Source organism: Taudactylus pleione, unplaced genomic scaffold (assembly GCF_031769625.1).
Source record: "Taudactylus pleione unplaced genomic scaffold, aTauple2 ptg000535l, whole genome shotgun sequence".
Taxonomy (NCBI): domain Eukaryota; kingdom Metazoa; phylum Chordata; class Amphibia; order Anura; family Myobatrachidae; genus Taudactylus; species Taudactylus pleione.
This window is the reverse complement of record NW_028284937.1, coordinates 1588116-1611186: the sequence shown is the minus strand read 5'-3', so window position 1 is coordinate 1611186 and position 23071 is coordinate 1588116. Positions and strand designations below refer to the sequence as shown.

Sequence of the window (23071 nt, the reverse complement as noted above, 5' to 3'; positions counted from 1 at the left end):
GGCGGCGGCGTCCAGGGGTATGCGGGCGGCTGGCCGGGAGACTTGCCCACTTTTCTGATTTTCTGGAGCCTCCTGGCCGTTCCGGGTGAGAAGGCAAGTATGCCCCATTTTCTGCAACGCTCCCCAATGGCTACCTGAACTCCTACAGCTTGTGAATCATGCTTCGGCTAACAGGGCAGTGTGACCGATGTCGCAGCTGTATCGATGCACATGCTCACTTCTTCTCCGATGCATGCGCAGTCCTCAAAACATTGCTCATCTGCGTTAAAAAACAAACAAGAAAAACAGCGTCCACCTCTCTATCAGTGACGTAAGTACAGGTAAATTGTGTAATTTTACACCAGCTTGCCTGACCACCTTACTGTGTTCAGAGGAGTCAGCTTCAGCCCCGTATATATATGGAATATATGTAACGTCAGCTGCCCTTGCTGTTGGATTATCACATGTGCGTCCAGCTTTAGGGCCATATGTATCAAAGCTTGATGTGAGATAAAATTGTGAAATATATATCACCAACCAATCAGCTCCTAACTATCATTTCTTAAACACAGCCTGCAAAATGTAAGTTAGAAGCTGATTGGTTGGTGATATATATCTCACCATTTTATCTCATATCAAGCTTTGATACATATGCCCCTAAGTGTATCAGAGCATCATAAATATGCCTGAGATCACATGCGGCAGTCTCCAGAACATGGGAGAATAGTTACTAGCAACATCCAATTTACAGCTGTAACGACTTAGCAATTTGTAACAGGCAGTCATCCAGGAACAACGGGGAAAACCAGAGTTCCTACCTTAAGAAAGCCAGGAAGAGACTGCAATATGTAATCAGCTTTGAACTATTGTTCGTAGGAGTCTAAAGGCGATATCTTGCAAAATCCCCAATTACAATTGTGTGAATTTACATAAAAATTGCTACACATAGCTCTTGGTTACAGTAAACATTTACTGCTAAAAGGTACACAGGTTTGGCCAAGCAGTCTAGACTAGCACAGTAAAGAAACTTAGGGGTAAATTTACTAAAGTGAGAGATTTTAGAAGTGGAGATGTTGCCCATAGCAACCAATCAGATTATAGTTATCTTCTAGAAGGTGCTAGTTAAATGTTAAGCAAATTTGATTGGTTGCTATGGGCAACATCTGCATTTCTAAAATCTTTCACTTTAGTAAAAATACCCCTAAGCTTTAAGCTGGGTACACACTTACCCAATGAACTGACCGACCAGTCGTTGCCGCGGATTTGTTTAGCTATAAACACTCGCCAATCAGCCGCTCAATATATGTGGCCTGACATCACAACTGGGTGAGCATTTAAATTTCCTCCCCCCCAGTTGTGATGTCAGTCTGCAGTCAGGGTCTCATTCAGACCTGCTTGCAAGCGCCTATGCACTCGCAAGCGGGTTGATGTTGAGGCCCTGTGCACGCGCAGCGGCCGCACTGCACGTGTGCAAGCCCCGGAGCGAGAGAGAAATTCTCTCGCTCAGGGACTCACTACAAAAGGGGCGGTTGTCGATGGTGATCGACAGCTCGCCCCGTTTTGTAAGCGGGGAGGTGGTTACACAAACGGAGGCGTTCCCGACGGAACGCCTGCCGTTTGGGGGCGGCCCCACTGACATCACTCGTGATGTCAGTGGTGAGCTTCTGGCTCTAATAGAGCCGAAAGCTCACTGGGGCTTGCGGTAGACGAGACCCTACCACAAGGGTCTCGTCGCAAGCCCCGATGGTCGCGATTGGTCTTGACCATCGCGACCATCAACCTGGCCGCTCGATAAAGCTGTGGCTGGTCACCCACAGCCTAGCGAGCGGCCAGGAGGCCGGCTCGAAACATAGAACAGGCCGCCCTCATTCAAAGCGAGCGCTCGCATTTTGCGAGCGGCTCTGAATGAGGTCCTCAGTGTACAAGCAGCGGGTGGGTTGCCCAAACACACAGCCAGACACCTACCCTCCAACATAACCCATTCCATTAGGTATAAAAAAGCTTTGCTCCTGGACTTCCCAACTAATTAATGATTGCAGTCACCTGAGTTGAGCCAGTTATTTCATGAGAAGGGTGTTTCAGCACTGGTGGCTTCAATCATAAATTAAGAATGAAGTCCAGGAGCAGAGCATTTTGTACCTAATGGAATGGGTCATGTTGGAGGATCTGCAGACGTACTGATATATCTGCAAGATATATCGGCATTGGCTGTGCTGCAGTGCCGACCTGATATTTCTGTCAACAATGGGCTCCGAGCGATGTTTGCCCAACTGCGCATGCGTACGGATCGTTATACGCATGCGCGAACCAGTCAGTGCGGCCGAAATTAATGTGCTCGCAAAATAGCGAATGCCTGATAATTTGAGTGACAGGAGTAGGCGTATGTTGGTGGTAACGGGGGAAGGTGCTTGAAAACGGGGAGTGGAGATCCGAACGCAAGCGTGCTTAAAGGTCAAAACGGGCGTTTTATGGATGTGCATAATTAAAACAGCAGCGTCATTGACCACGTCACTGGGTTATTTTATAGCCAGAACTGCTCGCAAAATTGTGGTAGCAAAAACCAACCCCAAGAATAGCGAGCAGTTCATACCCTGGTCGATGTACTCGATTAATCTAATAAATAGCGGACATGACGTAGGATGCGAGCGGCCAGGGGGCATATTTTTTCAAAAAACGACCGCAAGTTTTGTTCGCTCGTTCAGACCTAGAGGCGTGAACAGACCGCAAACAGCGAACGGTTGATTTGAATAGCCAACCCTATTTTCTGGACGAGCGAGCGCTAATTGCGTCCGGCTCTGAATCAGGCCCAATGTTCACAGACATATCAGGTGTACATGTGCAGTTCGTCTAGTGTTATATAGTCCATCGTATCTTGCACAGCTGGCAATTGTGGATGAGAACATTAAACTGAGAGTCAGACAAAGCCACCCATGTCTTAAAGTACATACAGCATATTGTTAGAAAACTAATAGTTGTCAACCACATTAATGTACGTAAAGAGTGTCCATTTATGGCTATAGGGCTCTTAAAGACTGTGAAAGTCATTGGATCTTATTAAAAAAAAAATAAAAAAAAAAAATATATATATATATATATATATATAAAATATCTGATAAATAATATAAGGCAATGATGTTCTGTAAGTTACCCCGTGATGACCCATGAGATGCATTAGCTTACAGGGCCAAATAACACACTTGCCTACTTTTGAGAAAGCATTTCAGGGAGATTGTGAAAACAGCACCTATGAGTCTCTCTGACATTCAGGGAGAGTTGGCAAGTATGCCAAATATATATTGCACCCCTACTAGAATATAATGTCAGCAGGGCAGGTGAGAGGGTGCATGTGCCCGCCACCATGGCCGTGGGCTTGAGAGAGATGTGTGACTGTGACCACACACCCCAGTAGGAAGCTGCATGCTCTGTTATTGCTCGGTGCAGTCACATGCTCTCCTTTTGTCCAGCTATGCATGTTATTCCATTGCTGCTGGCCTCAAGATGAGCCAAGGTAGTTTGTACCCGCTGCCCCTGAACGTCAGAATGATCTGGGTGCATAGTAAGATGAATAGCCATATTTTCTTTATCAGGTTATGTGCACTGATACCTTGAAGTAATTCCGAATGGAAGTAGAAAAGTTGTTCCCCTGCTGACTGTTTGGAACAGGGAGGTAATTACTGTAAGTACTGTGGTTTTTGTTACAAGCTAGCCGACTCTCCTGCTTACCCTTAGCTCCAGCCATGGGCCTGTGACAAATAATCCTTACTACGTGATAGAAACAGAAATAGCAGAATTTGTTTCCTCTGATTTCAGGGAGTGCTGCCGCATATTTACCATCCACGTTACCCTTCTACCCATCGCCTGCAATTACGAACCCACCCCTCCTGAGATTTCTGCCAGCATATCACACGGCGCTGCTTCCTACTGACACAGATCTCCAGGCTGATATCAGGGCAGCTACGCAGCCGGACGAAGATGGAGACACGTAAGGCTCTGAATATCCCACATTTCTGCCTCTCCTGCTTCTCCAACCTTTATTATCATATCCTCCACTGCTGCTACTATTACTAAAATAGTTACATTATAATGACTTATGAAGCTGTATTATGGTGGCACGGTACCACAATGGTTATTATCTCTGCCTTGCAGTGCTGGGGCCTTATACTTGAATATGACCGAGCCAGAGTGCCATCCACATGGAATTGGTATATTCTCCCTGGGCCTATATACTTCCCGACTTTCTGGCTGCCCCCTCTGGGAGGTAGCAGCTAGGTCGACACAGCAGGAGACGTGGCAGCGGTATAGGTGGGCGTTGCGGGGGGCGTGGCGGTGTAATCGCGTCATCATGGCCGCGTCCCCCGCTATACAGTGCTGAGATCACAGGCATTGTAAAGAGGGGTTGGGGCGATCATGCCGCCAAGCCCACCGCACTGCTCACCTTTGCCGCTGCCACTCCCCCTGCTGTGCTGTAAGCGGCTGCTGGAGGAGGGGTGCGGCCGGGAGACTTTCCCACTCTTCCGGGCATCCGGGAGTGTCACCCTTTCCTGGAGAGTTGGCAAGTAAGCCTATATTGGTGTCATATTGTAGGAGTTCTGTTTTCCTCTCAAGTGGCACATCCACTATCAGACCAAAAAACGACTGCATGGTTGTAATCGTGCAGTCGTTTCACAGTCTGTGCTGTGCCTACACTGAGCGTTCAGTCGGTCAGTGTAGGCACATCAATCATCCCCTACCATGCTCAACCTGACGTTATCGTCAGGTTGTCCAGCATGTTCGGCCGATGATTGATGTCGGATACGACCAGCGGGAGGACGCATCACTGGTCGTTTCATGCACGATTCATGTGCGATTGAACAGTTTAGGGATATAATAATAATACAAGAGGACTGCTCCTTTCTATCTTACAAGAACCTATATACTATATTGCAGATACTTATAAAAACAGGACCCAGGCAGACATACTGTAGAGAAAACAGAATTCTGCAGAAACACCAACTCATTTTGTGGCTCTGTAGTTGCACAAAACTTCTTTATGATCAAACTGTTCTGTGTTCAGTGAATAGAGAGAGTAATTACTCAATAACCACAAGAGATGGGGGAAATTTTCTACATTTGTTAAGTGACTGATGTTTACTTTTAGTTTCTAAATAAACTGCTACCAGTGGCGTAACTAGGGTATTTGGAGCCCAGGGCAAATTTGAAAAGGGAGCCCCCTCCCCCCACCCCCGATGTGCGCGCGCGGTGAAAAAATGGGCGTGGTAACTTAAAAATGGGGCATGTCAACATGACACACCCCTTTATTTTCACACTCAACATTACTATCCATATGCCCCTTAACCCCAGTAGTACCCCTTATACAGTACCCCCAGTATGGAGTTGTGGTCCCTCTTATGCAGGCCCATAGTAGTGCCCCTTATATAGTATCCCCAGTAGTGGTCCCCCCAAATGCAGTGCCCCATGTAGTTTTCCCCCTTATGCAGTGCCCACAGTAGCAGTCCCCACAATGCAGTGTGCCCAGTAGCGGTATCCCCATATGCAGTGCCCTTTATATGGTGCCCCCAGTAGTAGTCCGTCCCCCCCTATGCAGTGCCCTTTATATAGTGCCCCCAGTAGTAGTCCCCCCCCATGCAGTTTTCCCAGTAGTGGTCCCCTTATGCAGGCACCCAGTAGTGATCCCCCCTATCCAGTGCCCCATGTAGTGGCCCTTCCTATTATTGCCCCCAGTAGTGGTCCCTCGAGTGCAGTGCCTCTACTAGTAGGCCCCTTTTATAATGCCCCCAGTTGTATTTCCCCCCCAAGTAGTAGTCCCCAGTAGTAGTTCCCCCCCAGTAGAAGTCCGGCTCTTGCAGTGGGTGCTGCTGCAGTCAATGAGAGTCTATCTGACTCTCATTGGCTGCTGTTTAACACACGCATCGCCGCCAGCGCTGGCGGTGATGCGTGTGTTATGCACAGCCTGAGCCTGCCTCCTGGCGCTATTGGGCAAGCGCTCAGGGGGAGGGAACGAGCTCAGGTGTGCAGCACAGAACCGGCGCTGGAAGCCTAGCGCCGGTCCTGTGTAAATGTGTAGCGCCGACCGCAATCACTGCGGTCGGCGCTACACTTGTGGCTAACTAGAGCGGGCTGGACCGTGGCCGGCGGCGCCCCCCCGCGCTGCCGGTCCCACGGCGCCCAGGGCACGCACCCTGCCCGACCCCCCCTAGTTACGCCACTGACTGCTACCTATTTGGTGTTAAAAAGTGCCAACTAACGAACTAGAGTCCTATAGTTATGACTCTAGGACTAGAGTCCTAGAGTCACAACTGGGGGGGGGGGGGATTTAAATGCTCACCCAGTTGTGATGTCAGGCCAGATACTGTATACTGAGCGGCTGATTGGCAAGTGTGTATAGCACATTTGCGGTACAGATTCTGCACATATGCAGACCCCAAACATTCGGATTAGTACGTAAACCATTGGGTTTATGTACTAGTCTAAATCAGGCCCCAGGTTCTATAGGATTGAGTGGTCTTTTGCTAGATTTGCGAATGTTTGGTCTCATTGCTTTCTACTATCATATCATAACCTAGGCATGTTATTGAAGAACTGTATTTTGATCTATAGACAATAAACATATGACTTGATGTTTATGCCTCTGGTCAGTGACAGTTAGTAACCAGACATCTTTTTACTGGAATATCAGAAATAAAGCGCACAGAGAGAAACTACCTAACCCGGCCGTTCTAATAACCACAAATTTCCCCTATAAGCCCTCAGACCACAAACTTCCTCCACCCTCTAAAACTTCCCTATTTACCTTCTCTAGCTTATTTTAATATGTTCCACTTGTGGCTACAGGATTTCTCTTACTCTTTCTCAGTCCTGCAGTCTGGGGGGCCAGGCCTAATTTCTAAAGCCCAATAACATTTAAAAACAAAGTAATCACTTTCTTAGGTAGCCCCAAATAATGACCACTTGAAAACTAAAATCTATATATTCTTTGGACCACTTGATAAATATATTATCGTTTTTCAATGCAACATATATGCACAAAATTAATGAACATGTGTCATAGCCGAGACTTAGGCATGGACTTGAAAGGCACCTAGAATTATTCACCATGTCACTATGTCACTAGTTGTCACGAAAGTGTTGCCGGGGTTTTTCTTGTCTCTGTCTCCCTCTTCATCCCATCTCTGCCCCCCTCCTCCCATCTGTTTCTCTCTCTCTCTATCTCGTCTTTGTTCTCCACCTGTCTAATTTCGTTACGTGTGTGTCTCTCATCTCTGTCCCCATCTGTCACTCTCATCTATATCCCCCTATGGGTGTCTTTTATCTCTGTGCCCCCTCACCACTTTTATCTTACTCTCCCTGTATCCCCTCATCTGTCTCATCTCTGTCTCCCTCCCCCCGTGTGTCTCTCATCTCTGTCCCCCCTCACCACTTTTATCTTACTCTCCCTGTATCCCCTCATCTGTCTCATCTCTGTCCCGCTCCCCCCATGTGTCTCTCATCTCTGTCCCCCCTCACCACTTCTGTCTTCCTCTCCTCTGTGTTCCCTCATCTGTCTCTTTCTCATCTGTCCCCCTCCCTTCGTGTGCGTCTCCCATCTCTGTCTCCCCTCACCACTTCATCTTCTTATCCTCTATGTCCTCTCCCCATCTCTGTCCCCCTCCATCTGTCTCTCTCTCAAGAGCCGTCTCCACCTGTCTCTCTAATTTCGTTACGTGTGTGTCTCTCATCTCTGTCCCCATCTGTCTCTCTCATCTCTATCCCCCTATGGATGTCTTTAATCTCTGTGCCCCCTCACCACTTTTATCTTACTCTCCTCTGTATCCCCTCATCTGTCTCATCTGTCCCCCTCCCCCCGTGTGTCTCTCATCTCTGTCCTCCCTCATCACTTTTATCTTACTCGCCCTGTATCCCCTCATCTGTCTCATCTCTGTCCCGCTCCCCCCATGTGTCTCTCATCTCTGTCCCCCCTCACCACTTCTATCTTCCTCTCCTCTGTGTTCCCTCATCTGTCTCTTTCTCATCTGTCCCCCTCCCTTTGTGTGCGTCTCCCATCTCTGTCTCCCCTCACCACTTCATCTTCTTATCCTCTATGTCCTCTCCCCATCTCTGTCCCCCCCATCTGTTTCTCTCTCATCTCTAGAGCCGGGGTGCCAGCTGCTGCTAGGAGACCGCAGATCCGTACATCCATAGAGCGCTGGGGAGGGGAGAAGAGGTATGTGTGGCGTCAGGCAGCCAGTGATGGGCACAGTATCAATTATATAATAAATATGAAGATCCCAAGATTCATGAATCAAGAAAAACTCCATTTAACACCTTCGTACATCCATGTAGAATTGGGCGCAGATGGATTTGCTTTTTAGCAGATTCTGCTTTTTTGGGGGCATACACCGAAAAAAATTGCTATGCTCATGTTTGTACAAATGTGGCATTTTGCACTTATGCCTCCTTAAGCTTAGAGCGGTGTTACGAAGGGTGGAGCTGGGGTACAAGTATAGGCCAAGTACAGTAAGGGCGTGTTCGTATAAATGGGACTCATGCAGACCACAGCACATATGTTCTTGTCAGGAGGTGTGTATCTTGCTGTTGCTCTACCTAAGGTGCAGGGTACTCATGATTGTAAATGATGTGCGTCCCGATCCCTCCCACTGTTGCTATTATTAGTGTGCCTGCTGCCAGCTATTTGCACTATTTAATTGATATTTCCAATGAGTTCAAGGCACTAAAACAGATTCCATTTGATTTATTTAAATGATGGAACAACAGACTTTTGTATTTGACTGAACTTAATTTGTACTTTTATGTTGTGTTTGCGTCTGCATTTCATTTTATCTTACTTTTATCTCACTTTAATAAATATACCCCTAAGTGTAGGGAGTCGTAAGCGCAAAATGAAGCTCTACAAAATAATAATAATTATTGAAGGATCATAATTTAGCAGATCAAACCACCTGGTTACCTTAGCTAAACAGGCAGCTATATATCTCATATAGTAGTCAATATATATACATACCTCCCAACTGTCCCGCTTCCAGCGGGACAGTCCCGTTTTTCTGGGACTGTACAGCCAGCGGGCCGCAGTGTCCCGCAGTGGGGGGGAAGTTGGCAGAGCACAAACCGCTGCTCTGCTATGCAGAGCAGCGGGTGTGCAGTAGGAGAACAGATGGCATCTGTTCTCTTGTGTAGGGAGAGCCTGGGGGCTGCCCAGCGTCTCGGAGACTGCTGGGCACGCCCCCAGAGTGACGAAAACGGGGGAAACCGCGAGGCTCCGCCCCGTTTTCTGTAAGCTCTGCCCCTTTTCCTTAAGCCACAACCTTTTTTCGGCCGTGCGCGCGACCTGTCCCTCCTTTGTAGGATGAAAAGTTGGGAGGTGTGTGTGTGTATGTATATATATATATAAATATATATATATATATATATATAGACAAAAGAAGGAATAATTAGAGACAGCAGTGATAGTCCAGTCAGGGGTGTAAGTTTATACCAGGAGCCCGGAGGCAAGATAGTTGTTGGTGCCCCTCCCCCTCCACTTGCATTCACTGCCAACACCCCAATCCCAGCAGCACTCAGACACACACTCCCCCTAAACCCCATTCCCCCTAAACCACATTCACTACCAACACCCCAGCAGCACCCAGTCACGCATGCTCTCCCCTCCTGCATTCACTGCCAACACCCCAGCAGCAGCACCCAGACACACACTCCTCTCTCAATTAGTTACCAACATCCCACCACACAAATACTACCTGTTGATGATCAAGAGCAGCAGGTCCTGTGTGTGAGGGGGTAGAACTCACAAAGGAGGAAGAGGCCATGCACTCCAGCCTCTGTCTTGCCCCTTTTATGTAGATTGGTGCCATTTCCTTTCTGGAGATCAGTCCCTAGAGACCAAACTCCAGGGTGGGGGCCCTGGGAGAGGGAGAACTGCGGCACATGCCTCCTGGGATCCCTGCATATTATCTGAGGTGCATAAAGCAGAACCTGGGGCAATGGAAGAAGTCAATGTGCCCCCTTCAGGGCTGGCACCAAGAGGTGGCTGCATTCCATTGACTCCTGGATTTCCACTGAGTCCAAGTTATGCTTAGATATATATATATATATATATATATATAGATATATATATATATATATATAGAGATATATATATATATATATAGATATATATATATATATATAGCTGTAGCCAGTGTCGGACTGGGGCATGAAGGGCCCACCAGTGGAATGCAGTGGTAGGGGTCCATGCTTAAGGGGTGTGGCCAGTCACCACAGATGCTTGGCTAACCAATAGGCAAATCTTGTTGTAGTTTCTCTAGAAAAGAACCAAGCACCCATGTTGATCAGTGGTACTATTCCATAAGATACAGTAACTGACCATCTAATAGAGTAACAGTGTATGATTGGAGGTTTGGAACCTGACACCTAGAGGAGGGGGTGGGGCCCACAGGCAGTGGGGCCCACCTGGGATTTCCTCTGTACACCTGTGGGCCAATCCAACCCTGGCTGTAGCCCATCCCTGATATAGACATTTGTCACAGATAATTGTCATTCAACATTGTACTCTCCTTAGGCTCCCAACGCGAAACTGCCTTTCAATTAGAGTAATCTTATTTTCTGTCAGAACTACTACCCACAGGGATTTACCTGAAAGCTTTTTGAATCACTAAAAGACCATTTATCCCCTCTATTTGACCATGTTTCAGACAAGAACGTTTTGCTTAGGGCAGGCAGGAGCACTCAGATGCTTGGGCTGGGCAGAAGATTGGTAAATTCGGCAATAAAACAGCCCCCATAGAAACCTGCGGTCAAAAAAAGAGGACTGCAGCAGATATCTCAGATATCTACTGAAGTCCCCTGTACATACATTCGGGGAATACTTAGTATTTCTTATGTGACTCAAAGCCTCACAGAGGGCCAGAATTAGTTAGACTACACATATGGTATCTGCGGTTATTTTGGTAGGCAAACCTTGCCCTGCTTATTCTAAGGTCTTCCTGCTCTTGTATCCGGTGGTGTGACATGGCACTGGAATCTCACAGCTGATTGGATCTCCTGCAGAGAGTCCTGTGCTGCTGTATAAAAGGGAAGGAGAGGGGGGAAAAAGGGGAATACCCTATACCGCACAGGTAAAAATACTACTGTGATAAATATAGAAATTCATTCTAAATGCTATCTACTCATATTTCCCGTTTTTTAGATAATATTTAATGTGTAAAGGGATTGTGGTAGTGCTACTCAGAGTAAATGTACAGTAGCTAAGGAAAGAAGGTCTAGATGATCTAAAAGACTCTATTAAGGAGCAGAATACATTTTATATAAAATATAACTTCTATTGACAGTATAGAACAATAAACAATAGAATATTGTTCTATACGGTAAATAAAAGTTATATTTTATATAAAACTTGTTCTGCTTGAAGAGTGCTCCCTAATAGAGTCTTTTTTAGGTCATCTAGACCTTCTTTACTTTGCCTGTGCTGCTCTCTTGCTCAAGTATGATATTGGATTATATGTACTAAACAGGGTCAACTCGAGGCATGTTCGACCAGTGTGGTCGAACAGGGGTGCCACCCCATAGAGGGCACACCCTCCCAACATCCCAATTTCAGCGGGACAGTCCCACTTTTTGGGCACTGTCCCGCTGTTCCACCCATGTGCCGAAGTGTCCCGCGGGTGGTCGGAAGGTGGGGCACCCCCACAGCAGTGCGGCGGTGCCGGAACCCGGAGCAGCGGAATGGATTCTACGCGCATGCGTGGGGCATCCAATCAGTGCAGGGAGAGGGTTGGTGGAAGCCCAGCTAGTGACGGAGTGCCGGGCTCGCCCCCAGCCTGACGTTATACGGGAGGCGTGCCATGCAACAACCCCCAAATAACGTCATTTAGGGATGTGACCTATTGTAATTAGGCCACACACCCATTTTCGCGTGCGACTAGGGAGCAACTATTACCCAGCCTGCACAGGGCGCGGTTACTCCTGGAGCCGGCCCTGATACTAAGCCGTGGAGAGAGATAAAATTCCAACCAATCAGCTCCTGTGAGTTTACAGGCTGTGGGGCTTATAGAATAGTTTGCGACTTGCAGCCGATACGGGAACTCTTCTCGTATTTTTAAAGCGGCAATCATTTGTTTTTGCCTTTAAATTATTTTTTTGACTTAAAAATGATTGCTGCCTTAAAAAGACTCGCAGGAGCTCCCATAGCGGCTGCAACTTGTAACCTATTGCATTGTATTGTATTGCATTGTAGCCCCACAGCCTGTAAACTGACAGTTAGGAGCTAACTGGTTGGTTGTGGGTTGGCCCACAATGTTCTGGCTATGTCCCTGTGTATGAGGACACATCCTCTTATGCTCTATTATCCTTCTCTGTATTATCTGTCTGTGAATGTTCACAACACGTCACTCCTCCTGCTAAAATATTCAGTTTCACTTAATAGTAAAAGCCTTTTCTGTGAAATCCCTTAACTTCCTAAAAGTGACACACATCTAGCTTTCCCTCCCCCAGTGACACCCTCGCCCAGCAGATACAGTCTGTGTTTTATTGTGACATGAATATAAACTTGCATATTAGTGCACATATAGACACATGCTAGCACAAACCTCCTAGGTCTTTTTTTTGCGTTGGAAAGAATTGAAAATACATCAGTTTAGTTACTGCTCTTATACCACAGATCCCAAAAACTCTGGAATTTAATTTTTTCCCCCTCTTTTTGTAATTATGTTTACTGGGGCTGATTCTGTGTTGGGAGTAAAGCAGAACAAGCAAGTAGCTTTGCACCTGGAACAAGCCATGTTGCACTGCAAGCTATGCAAATACATTTATTTGTTTGTTTGTTTCAATGCAGGGTAAATACTGGCTGCTTTAACCCACAAATGCTGGGGAGCTTTATTTTTACACTTCAATTTAAGGGCCCCATACACCTGAGCTGCAATTCCCCGCCAACACTGACCTGATCCGCCAATCGGCAACCAAAAACGCCAATCTGCGGTTATCAATAATCGGTGATCTGGCGGCTGATCAGGGAAATATAACATTTAAATGTTACCATTTTTGGGTCAGGATCTGGGAATCAAGATTTTTCGACATGCTGAATATTCCCGATTTCCCGACCCTTCCGTCGACAGAACAGGGAAGATGTATTGTATGGACCCTTTAGATTTGAATTTGGACATGCCCCTCCCAAACCTATAGCTCTCTGCACATTTTACATTTGTCCCACCACAGTCCAACATGGTTTTGCCCAGGTGCAGAGCCGGCGCTAGGTTTCTCTTCACTCAGCGCCATCCTGTGCTGCACTGTCACCTCTTCCCTCCTCCGCTTCCTCCCCCTGAGCATATACCAATAACGCCGACGGGTTCGTGGAGGGCGGGGGTTCTTCCAGAGCCAGTGAGGTTTTGATCCCGCCTGGCTCCTTTGTGCAGAGGCATCGATGGACCGTGCCTCGATCCGGCCCTGCCCAGGTTTGTAGTTACTCCCTTTTTTTAGCTTTGCTCCCAACTCAGTATCGGTCCGACTATTTTACCATTACATAACTCTTTAAATGTTAAAAATAAAAATAAAAACCTTAAAATGTAAATAAAAAAAGTCATTATTAGTTTGTTGTACTGTTTTTCTTTATTTAACCTGTTTAACCTGCAATACCTGGACTATGTTAGCTTTGCCTTTAGAACCCCCGAGCATGTCCAGATGATTAATACATAGACCCCAATTACCGCCATCCGCATGCAGATAGATTTCTTGTAATACACCACAAACAGATCATCTTGATTATGCTGTTTGCCATTGTGTTCCCTGATGGTCTATTGTTCAGAGAAAGGATAGAATATGAAAAGTGGAACATTTCGTACAGAGGGCTTCAAATCTGGTTGCATAGTTCTAATTATAATGCCGTTGGTGGAATTAATGTATTAAAAGGACAGACTGCTAAATAACTTTAGCTTTCTTAGAGAGCAATTTCAATTAAATTGTGTATTATGTGACCACAGTTAAGGGAAATCAACACAGCACAGGCTTTTCTACTCCTTTGGCCACATTGGGAGATCACATTCATTGAAGGGGCCACAATAAAAATGAAGTTGCTTACACATGTAAAATACATACAATTTTGCTGTATAAAAGGCCTTGCTGCATTGCTAAAAAGTCACTATGAAGACAGAAGTGCGTGCAGAGGTGTGGACATCCCATGTAGCAACACATTCTCTTTCCCACTGGAGCAACACATTCCTCAACTCTGCAGCATCACCGTCACAACCCCATAGCAATACATCCTCCTGCACTGCACTGTACTCTCTCCATGTGGCTCCCACTACTGTAGGGTCACTAGATCTGCCATCAACCAGATGCAATCCTAATTTCGTTCCCTGTAACATTGCATTTAGGGAGATTTTTATTTTATTTTTTTATAAATTTGAGCTTGTGTGCTTTGTATCCAAAAGTTTGTTTTAAAGTCTCAGTACTTATCTTGGCTAGAAGCTGTGGCTCAGTCTGTCTTTCAGAGTAGAACTAGTGCAGTGAGCGGGAAAGAGCTTAGCGGCAACTTCACAATATAACTATTACATTATTTAAACTTAGAGCTCCGCGGCCACTTTTCTGCAAAGACAGATTCATGGCAACTATTCTGATTGGCTGCTGGGCTGCCTGTCACAGATGTGTTTCTGTCCAGTCCTGCCCTCATGAGTAATTCTATCCCCTCTCCCTGGTATCGGGTGCAGAAAAAAAATGATAAAGAAAAATCTTTGAGGAAGAGAAAAAAAAAAAACATTACCAGGGTGACTTCTCAGTCATTTAATGAGGGCGAGGGGCCACATGCAGCGCTCTGGCGCAGGTTGTGCACGGCTGTGCTAAATTATTAATTGCCGCTCCAAACGTTGCCAAAACATCAACGGTTGGGACTCACTGGCAGTTGGTGTGGAGGAGGTTGAGTATCCGCGGAGGATGTGTTGGGTGCGTGTCGATGTCAGGAACTGTGTCGAAAGACGCAACTTCCCTGGAATCGGTGGCCATGTAACATCGCACTTTCTAAGCAACCATAGGGCTATTCTAATGTCGATATCCGATCGATGGTGCAACTATTTGTGCACAGCGGCGGATTAGAGCCACAGCTGGTGGGCGTCTCAGTAGGAAGTCATCAGTTGCAGCTGTAGCATAAATTCGCAGTAGCAGCTGCAACAAAGGTCGCAGCCGCTACTGTATATCCGTCCACCTCTGAATTAAGCCCAATGTCCCCTCTTCTATTCAGCACAACTCCCACTGTGACTAAGGTCAGCTTTAGTACTCTGTGATACAAAGACCACTGATGGACCTGACCCTTAGAAAGTGTGCTTGATTGAAATGTGCTCTACATGTAAGCTGATCAGCAGGAAGAATCTAAAGAGTGTATTCAAAAGTGCTCTTTCCGTTCCTTACCACCCGTTTTACTCTGATGCTTTTCTCTTAGAGGAAGGCTTTTATTGTAGTGCAACATTTGCTTTGGGTCTGATGCTGAGCAGGTTTGTGGAGCGCATTTTGCAGATTTGTACGTATTTCAATCACATCCACACTTACGACTGAAGAGGCTTAACTGGACTGTAACGGGTGTTCTCATGTAGGCAAAGTTCAATGAGGTGTATCTCTTGCACCTAGTATGACTAGCATCACACTACGCATATACAGGACTTAGGGGACGGACGCATCGGAAGATGCATACAACCCTGCATACGAGCGAATACCTGCGATTTATTTTCAACTCTTCATCAAGCCCTTGAGGAGTTTGTGGGCCATTTGCATAGAGTCATAGACAGGAAACCACCAATAGACGCTGCTGCATGTGCGTTTGCGTGTGACATATAATCAGAATGCACTCTGTGACAGCAGAATTGCTGGGGAGAGCAGTGCCTCATTCTGAATAGCTGTGATCCATGTCTGGCCATACCCTGTGGCACTCCTGCAGGATGGCCACATGGGGCTACCTAAGTAAAGGAATGTCCAAACAACCCATTCGAGACTAATTTATCATATGTTTATTGGTCCTTTTATACCTGCTGGTGCAAGGTTTCTGATCTTTAGTCTCAGTAATGTCCTTTCTTTCCCATAAATTTTGCACACGCTTAATTCAGTCCTCCTCAACCTCTTTCTAGGTCAATCCCTATTCTGTCCTTCATTGAACACTCTAATGTCCTCCAATCCATCCAACATATTCTGATGTGTGTGCTCCCTGTCTTATCAGGTGTGTTCCCTGTTACTACTGCTATGATTTTCCTCAGATGATCACCTGTCCTATATTTTCCACTTACAGAGCATTGCACATAGCGGTGGTTCACGGAAACATGTCAGCTGCCCAGCGGGTGATCTCTCTGCTTGACCATGGGAGAAAAGATTTGGATATACTCAACAACCTCAGACAGGTAAGTGACAGGTGATCTTTCATCTCTCCAGAACTATCTGTTATTTGTTATGTGAATACATAGCTCCTTATGCTCTATGAGGGCTGCCCTATAAAACCCTGGCAATGTTCATCCGAGAACAGTATGTAAAAAAATGATAAAACTAAAATATTAGCATAGTCCTAGTAAAATATCCAGGGCCCATGCAGAGCTGGACACAAGTTGGCTTTGCAGAGTTTTTGTGTAATCATTTTGTTTTTCGACATTATTTTAATGGTTATTTTAAAATGTTTGCATATCTGATTTTTTTCTTTAAAAATACACTCATTAGAGGGGAGCCTTATCAGGCCTTGGGGGGAGATGTATCAATCCTTGGAGAGAGACAAAGTGGAGATTTGGGACCTTATTCAGAGGTGGCCGTACGGTCTACGACCGCACGGCCGCCTCAATGTTTGGCCAGTGCGCATGCGCACGAGGGAGCCGGCTCCCTCGTGCGCATGCGTGAGACCCGCTACGACCGACAGCGCTGGTCGTAGCAGGTCTCTTTCCAAAGGGGGCGAGCTGTCGATGTTGATTGACAGCTCGCCCCGTTTGGAAGGCGGGCCGGGGGGGTGGCAGCCCAAACGGAGGCGTTCCCATGGGAACGCCTGCCGTTTGGGGGAGGCCCCACTGACATCACTAGTGATGTCAGTGGAGAGCTTCCGGCTCTGACAGACCCAGAAGCTCTCCGGGGCTTACGACAAGTGAGACCCTACCCTAGGGTCTCATCGTAAGCCCCGATGGTCGCGATGGTCAAGGACCATTGCCACCATCACCCTAGCGGTCGTTAGAGCTGTGGGTGTAAACCCACAGCCTAACGACAGAAACAGAGGCGGGCGGTCAGGATGCAAGCGGCCGCCCAGTTTCTGAGCGACCGCTTGCATCCTCCGACCGCCTCTGAATGAGGTCCTTGGTCCATAGCAACCAATCAGCTTCTGTAATTTTGCTTTCTGGATCTTGGCACATATGGAAAATGCGGAGTATTATATGGTCTACTGCACTCCTTATCTTTTGCCCCTTATGCATATAGTGTGGTGGGTGGGAAGAAGACAGAATATTTTGATGTGTAGGTTTTAAATCCCTCGTGCTGCCCGAAATGCTCCTGTGCCACCAAAATAATGATATCAAGAATATATTGCTTAAATGGCGCACAGAGAAAAATAATAATGATATACACTATGAGGGGAAAATCAATTCATTGTAGAATAGTAAAATTGAAGAATTTAATTAAGATAAGTTAATCAAGTAAAATTAGTCAATTAAATAAAATGGATAACATGTGGTTGATAAGAAAAACGTGTAAAAACATATGATTGAGCATAAGTCTTGTTCTTGCAGAAAAGGGGGTGTTTCCAACGCGTTTCACCCGTCCAAGAGCTGATCATACAAGCAGGTTACAAGCCTGTACTAAGAAGGACTTTCTTTCATCAAGTCACCTTTACAAACAAAATAATGGCAGCTGCTCAATCAATCTGATAGTACTTGTCAGGTGCATGAAAGGCCGGGGTCATACCAAGTAGAAAAGAGAGGGGGTGTTTAACCCCCTATTGTTCCTCAGCATTCTGAATTGTACTAGCAACAACATATGAAATCTATATGGTAATAGAAATCAGAGACATTGGTTGCATGCATTTGCAAACACATGGGAAGCTGCTAGGCCTCGTCACGGCTTCTCTGTCACTAGAAGTCCCTAACACTAAGAGGTTCACGTCCGGGGCGCAGTGCACCGAAAAACACATTCAGCCAAGGACCCTCCCAAGTCATCACACGAAAATGGAAAAAGAGTGACAGTGCAGTGTAAAGTATAGATGTGTGCGAGTAATCAATAAGTATGGAATGAGAGGTTAAAATATATGTGCAAAAATACATGAATAATAAACAAACATAAAAGGTTATGTGAAAAGTAACTATGTGTATTAAGTGGTGATGCCCTTAGGAGGTTCAGCCAGAGTAGCCTTCGGGGGCCCTACACCCAATCGCTCACCCCAAATGTAATATATACCAATTAAAGCCTCATAATAAAGGCACATATATATTTTGGCAAATGTAAGGCCTCATGATAAAGGCACATACCTAAATGCATCAAAATTGAGAGCCAGCTTACCCGGGAGTCACCCTTGGGAACTCCAACTAGCACTACTAGAACCAGCATGCCCTACTAATGCTGGCTCCTTCATGCCACTCATACCAAACAAACAAAAAATGGCAGCTGCTCAATCAATCTAGCAGCACTAATCAGGTGCATGAAAGGGAGGGGTCATACCAAGTAGAAAAGAGAGGGGGTTTTTAACCCCCTATTGTTCCTCAGCACACTGAATTGTACTAGCAACAACAGTCATCTTTTAAAGAGGTTTCTTCTTTCATCATTTGCAATTTTATTTAAATTTTTTTATATTCCTCTAACCATTTTAGTTTTTTTATCGGACTTTGCTACTTTCTGAGAAATAGGATTAAATGTAGTTGGACTCTGTACTGTTATGCAAGAACAAGACTTACTCTCAATCATGTGTTTTTATTTTAAACGTTTTTCTTATCAACCACGTTATCCATTTTACTTAATTAACTCATTTTACTTAATTAACTTATTTTAATTAAATTCTTTAATTTTACTATTCTACAATAAATTGAATGTTTTCCCTCATAGTGCATATCATTATTATATTTCGCTGTGCGCTATTTAAGCCATATATTCTTGATAATATGTGGAAAATGTGGTCAAACCTGCGAAAACAGCATTTTTGGAGGTTTGACTGCATTTTTGCAGGTGATGCATTCCACCCCTGGGGACAGGAAGTATCATGTATTTCTTATTCTAAGCAGTGCATCCAGTTCCTTATCTCATGCATACCGCCATTTATTAATATCAGTATGCACGATTACTCAGACTCGGGACAGCCCTTTCCGATAAGAGCAGGTCCCTTCGCGTGAGACAGCAAGCCGCCGGATTTATGCAGAAAGACGCCCGTAGGCATCTATAGACAATGCTATCTATTAGACACAAGCTCCGGAAAGTGTCTCTTTCTAGAACTTGATGCATATGTGGACAGCGCACCGCCATAGAATTCTATGGGGTCTGATGTGCAGGTGATCCCGAGCAGATATCGCCGATAAAGTAGAGTCGTTGCCCAAAGCAACCAATCAGTGTAAAGCTGCATACACACTATATGATGTGTGTATGCGGCGATATCGTCATCGGTGGGCCCGGTGAGAGGTGCCTGCATCGGCAAATGTATACACACTTGCCAATGCTTACCAGCAACAGACGATGGTGCGGGGGGGGGGGCTAGCGAGGCCGACTGGGGTTATCGTAAACGACCAGCGGGAGTGCGCATTGCTGGTCGTTTTTGCATACACACTAGCCGATATTTCAAAATGTTGTTCAAAATATCATCTAGTGTGTACGCGGCTTTACTGTCATTTGTGCTTGATTAATGACAGTTAGGAGTTAATTGGTTGCTATGGGCACATTCTCCACTTTACCTGTCACCAAGGATTGATACATCTCCCCCTTGCTCATTATTATTATTTGTTAGGGCTGATTGAGCTGAATAGCGGACTAAAGGGGTGGCCGTATGGCACGGTTTATTACAAGATGCTGGGAATATTGGCAGAGAGGTTGTCCCAACCTCTGGTAGGAAATGACCTCTGGTAGGAAGTGACCGTCGTGATTGGCTCACAGCCTACATTGCGACGGCCTGCTTGTCCTACACTGCCGATTTAAAGTTTATTACCCTTTAATGTCATTACCATGTATGGGACAGTGGGGTTTTTCTCCCCTTGAGTTAGCAGCTGCCTTACTTGGATTTTTTTGTTTTACCTTCTATATTAACACAAATTGATGAGCTTCTTACTAACTTTGTGATCTTTTTGTAGAATTTGCTCATTTATGTTCAATCCACTGTTATTTAATAACACACAAATGGGTCATTTTATTAAGCTATAAGCAGCACTATCTCTGGCGATAAAATACTTTTTTTTTGCCAGAAACAGAGTATTTTGTCCTATTTATTAATGGCTATTGCTGGTGGTGGTTATTGCCAAGTGTTGCCAAAAGAATGCAGGTGATCTTTTTTATGGCTGATTCATAATATATATATAATATAATATATAGGACCTCATTCAGAGTCGGTTGTTGCGGCTGCACGGTCGTACGCCACCGATGTTTGCTAAACTGCGAATGCGTAAAATTCGCAATGCGCGTGCGCAAACTAGTTATTACGATCAAAAATTGCTCTCTCCTTGAACACAGCCAGGTCGTTAATTTGAGTGACAGGATGAGGTGTTTGTGGGTGGTAACAGGGGAAGGTGCTTGTGAACGGGGGAGTGGAGATCCGAACGCAGGCGTGCCTGACTACGCAAACGGCGTTTTATGGGAGTGCATAATTAACTAAGTAGTGTCATGGCACATGTGACATGGGAGGTTTTTACACTGACTTGATCGTAGTGCTTAAGAGAGGGTATGGTCAACCTTAAGGTCTACGAGCAGCTCCGATGGTTCCCGATGGTCTCGATTAATCCTTATATGCCCGGAGATGACATGTAATGGGAACGAGAAGGGGGCGTATTTTTAGTCTTACATCTGCATCCTCCCCTCGCTCGTCCAGCTAACGATCCCATCTTAACGACGCAACTTGCGAGCGCTTAATTTGCATATCCGGCCTCTTTCTCCTTCATCCACTAGGGGACACTGGAGTTCAAGACAGTGGGGTATAGACGGTGGTAGAGCAGAGCCTGGCACTTTAAATAATCTAGAAGTGTGACTGGCTCCTCCCCCTCTATGTACCCATCAGCCCCAGTTTTTAGAATGTGCCCGAGAGAGCCGGTCGCACATCAGTCTGTCTCCGCCCCCTCAGCCCAGCATCCCGGCCGCAGCAGTCCATAAGTATGACCACTGCTCCTGATTAGCAGGAGCAGTGGACGTTAGCTGGGCTCAGTGACATGCCGCTAGCGGTCACTGTTGATGCCCGCCATTTCAGCTGTGCCATTTGTAACTGAGCGTCTGTGGCTCAGCGTTAAGGCGGGCTCTCCCCCTCAGTGCTCTGCACTGCAGCGAGGTCAGTGCAGCGCTGACAGGCCGCAGTCCGGGTCCTCCTCCCCAGATGGGGAGCAGGATGTGTAGCCGCGGTAGGCGCGCTAAACGCCCGCCACTAGCGGGAGCTTCCCTGTACAAGCTAATAATTGTAGCTGCGCCGGGGCTTGTAATGTTGAAGCTCCCATGACGGCATTGACGGGGGCACGTGGACACCGCTTCAGTGCACTAACAGAGCCGTTCAGCGGCTGTCTGTAATCACCGCGCCAGTGCTTAAAAGAACACCGGCGCCGGGTTGATCTCCCGCGCGCCCGTTAGACGCCGCTACAGCGCGCCTGTCTGTACCTGCAATGTCCCTCCTCTTGTTACAGGAGGAGACGCTGCACCGCGGATTACAAAACCACGGCTTGCGAGGTCAGTCAGGTCTCTGGTTAGGGGAGTGGTGCGATGATAGCGGGAGAGTCTCCGTTGCACCTCGCACCATCTTGCCCTGTATTCCACAGTACAGCCTATGTGCCCCAGGCAGCAAGTGCCAAGAATCATCTTAAGCACCGCGCGGAGGCCCGACATTCTCCATAACAGGAGCGCTGCGTCTGCCTTTTCAAAAGGCGAGCTAGTATACGCAGCTGAGGCACAGTCAAAGCTGCAGCAGACCTGCTGGACATAGAGCAGCGTGGTTCTGCTATCATTGTTCTATAACACAGATAATGGTTGGCATGACTGCCTTTCAGCGCTGACGTTGTGGGCTCAGATCCCACCACAGGCCTTGCTGTGTGGAGTTTGTGTGTACTCCCTGTGCTTGCAGCACTACCTAAGGTTTCATAGTGTAGTGGTTATCACATCTGCTTTACAGGCAGCAGGTCCTGGGTTCAGTCCCCAGTGAAACCACCAAATAGCTATTAGCAGCTCTCATCTAAACTCAGGAGGAGACGCTGCATCCCGCAGCTCCTGGCGGGGCTGAGCAGGCTTCCCTATTGGCTAGTCTATAGCATAGGGCTAATAGCCTTAACGTTATACCAAATGCAGCTCCCCAATGTAGCGCTGTATGACCGTCACGCCCTGCCATAGCAGCCTACGACCGCCTGGGAATACCGGGAGCTGTAGGCCTAGAACAACATCAGTGCTCCCATGAACCCTCTCCGGTCTCTCCGGTCTAGCAGGAGAGATGTTCAGTTAATGAGGGGTTTTGCATCAGGAGCCTTGAATGCTTCCCCGTTTTCCTGGCACAGAACGGATTTACAACTACTCCGCTTTATGCAAAACCAGTCGGGGACAGCACGCTGCTAAAATATCCTGCCCCTACGCAGTAGCAGAATGACGGCCACATGCGGCACATGAGCAGTCTCCCTGAGTGGAGGTAAGCCACGTGTGTGTATGTGTGTACATATATGTGTGTATATATATATGTATATTTTTATGAGGTACGCGTATCCATATGTGGATATCGCTTCTTAGCCTTACCATAAGAGCAGATGTAAGATCTGTTCTTATCAGTTTTATGTCTGATACCTAGCATATTGAAAGAAGGAGGCTGCGATTGGAGGCTGGCTCTCCTGATGCGCTAGTTGGTACAATAACTCCGTTTTACACTATCTCTCCTTGGGGTTTGAGTTGTGTGTGTATATATTCATATATATATATTTATGTATGTGTGTAGGTATGCCTATACTTCCACAATCATTAG

The 23071-nt window shown here is 46.4% G+C and overlaps 1 protein-coding gene and 1 non-coding gene across 2 annotated transcripts in view; both read left to right on the top strand.

Moving 5' to 3' along the window:
• BCL3 (BCL3 transcription coactivator) overlaps positions 1 to 23071 on the top strand; it is an 81950-nt gene that overhangs the window by 19848 nt on the left and 39031 nt on the right. The window contains exons 2-3 of the mRNA XM_088450976.1: positions 3790 to 3961; positions 16232 to 16340. Coding sequence (XP_088307102.1) covers positions 3790 to 3961; positions 16232 to 16340 — 281 coding nt within the window. The remainder of the gene's footprint in view (positions 1 to 3789; positions 3962 to 16231; positions 16341 to 23071) is intronic.
• TRNAV-UAC (transfer RNA valine (anticodon UAC)) lies at positions 22203 to 22275 on the top strand. The gene has a single exon. It is a non-coding gene; the product is annotated as a tRNA-Val (tRNA).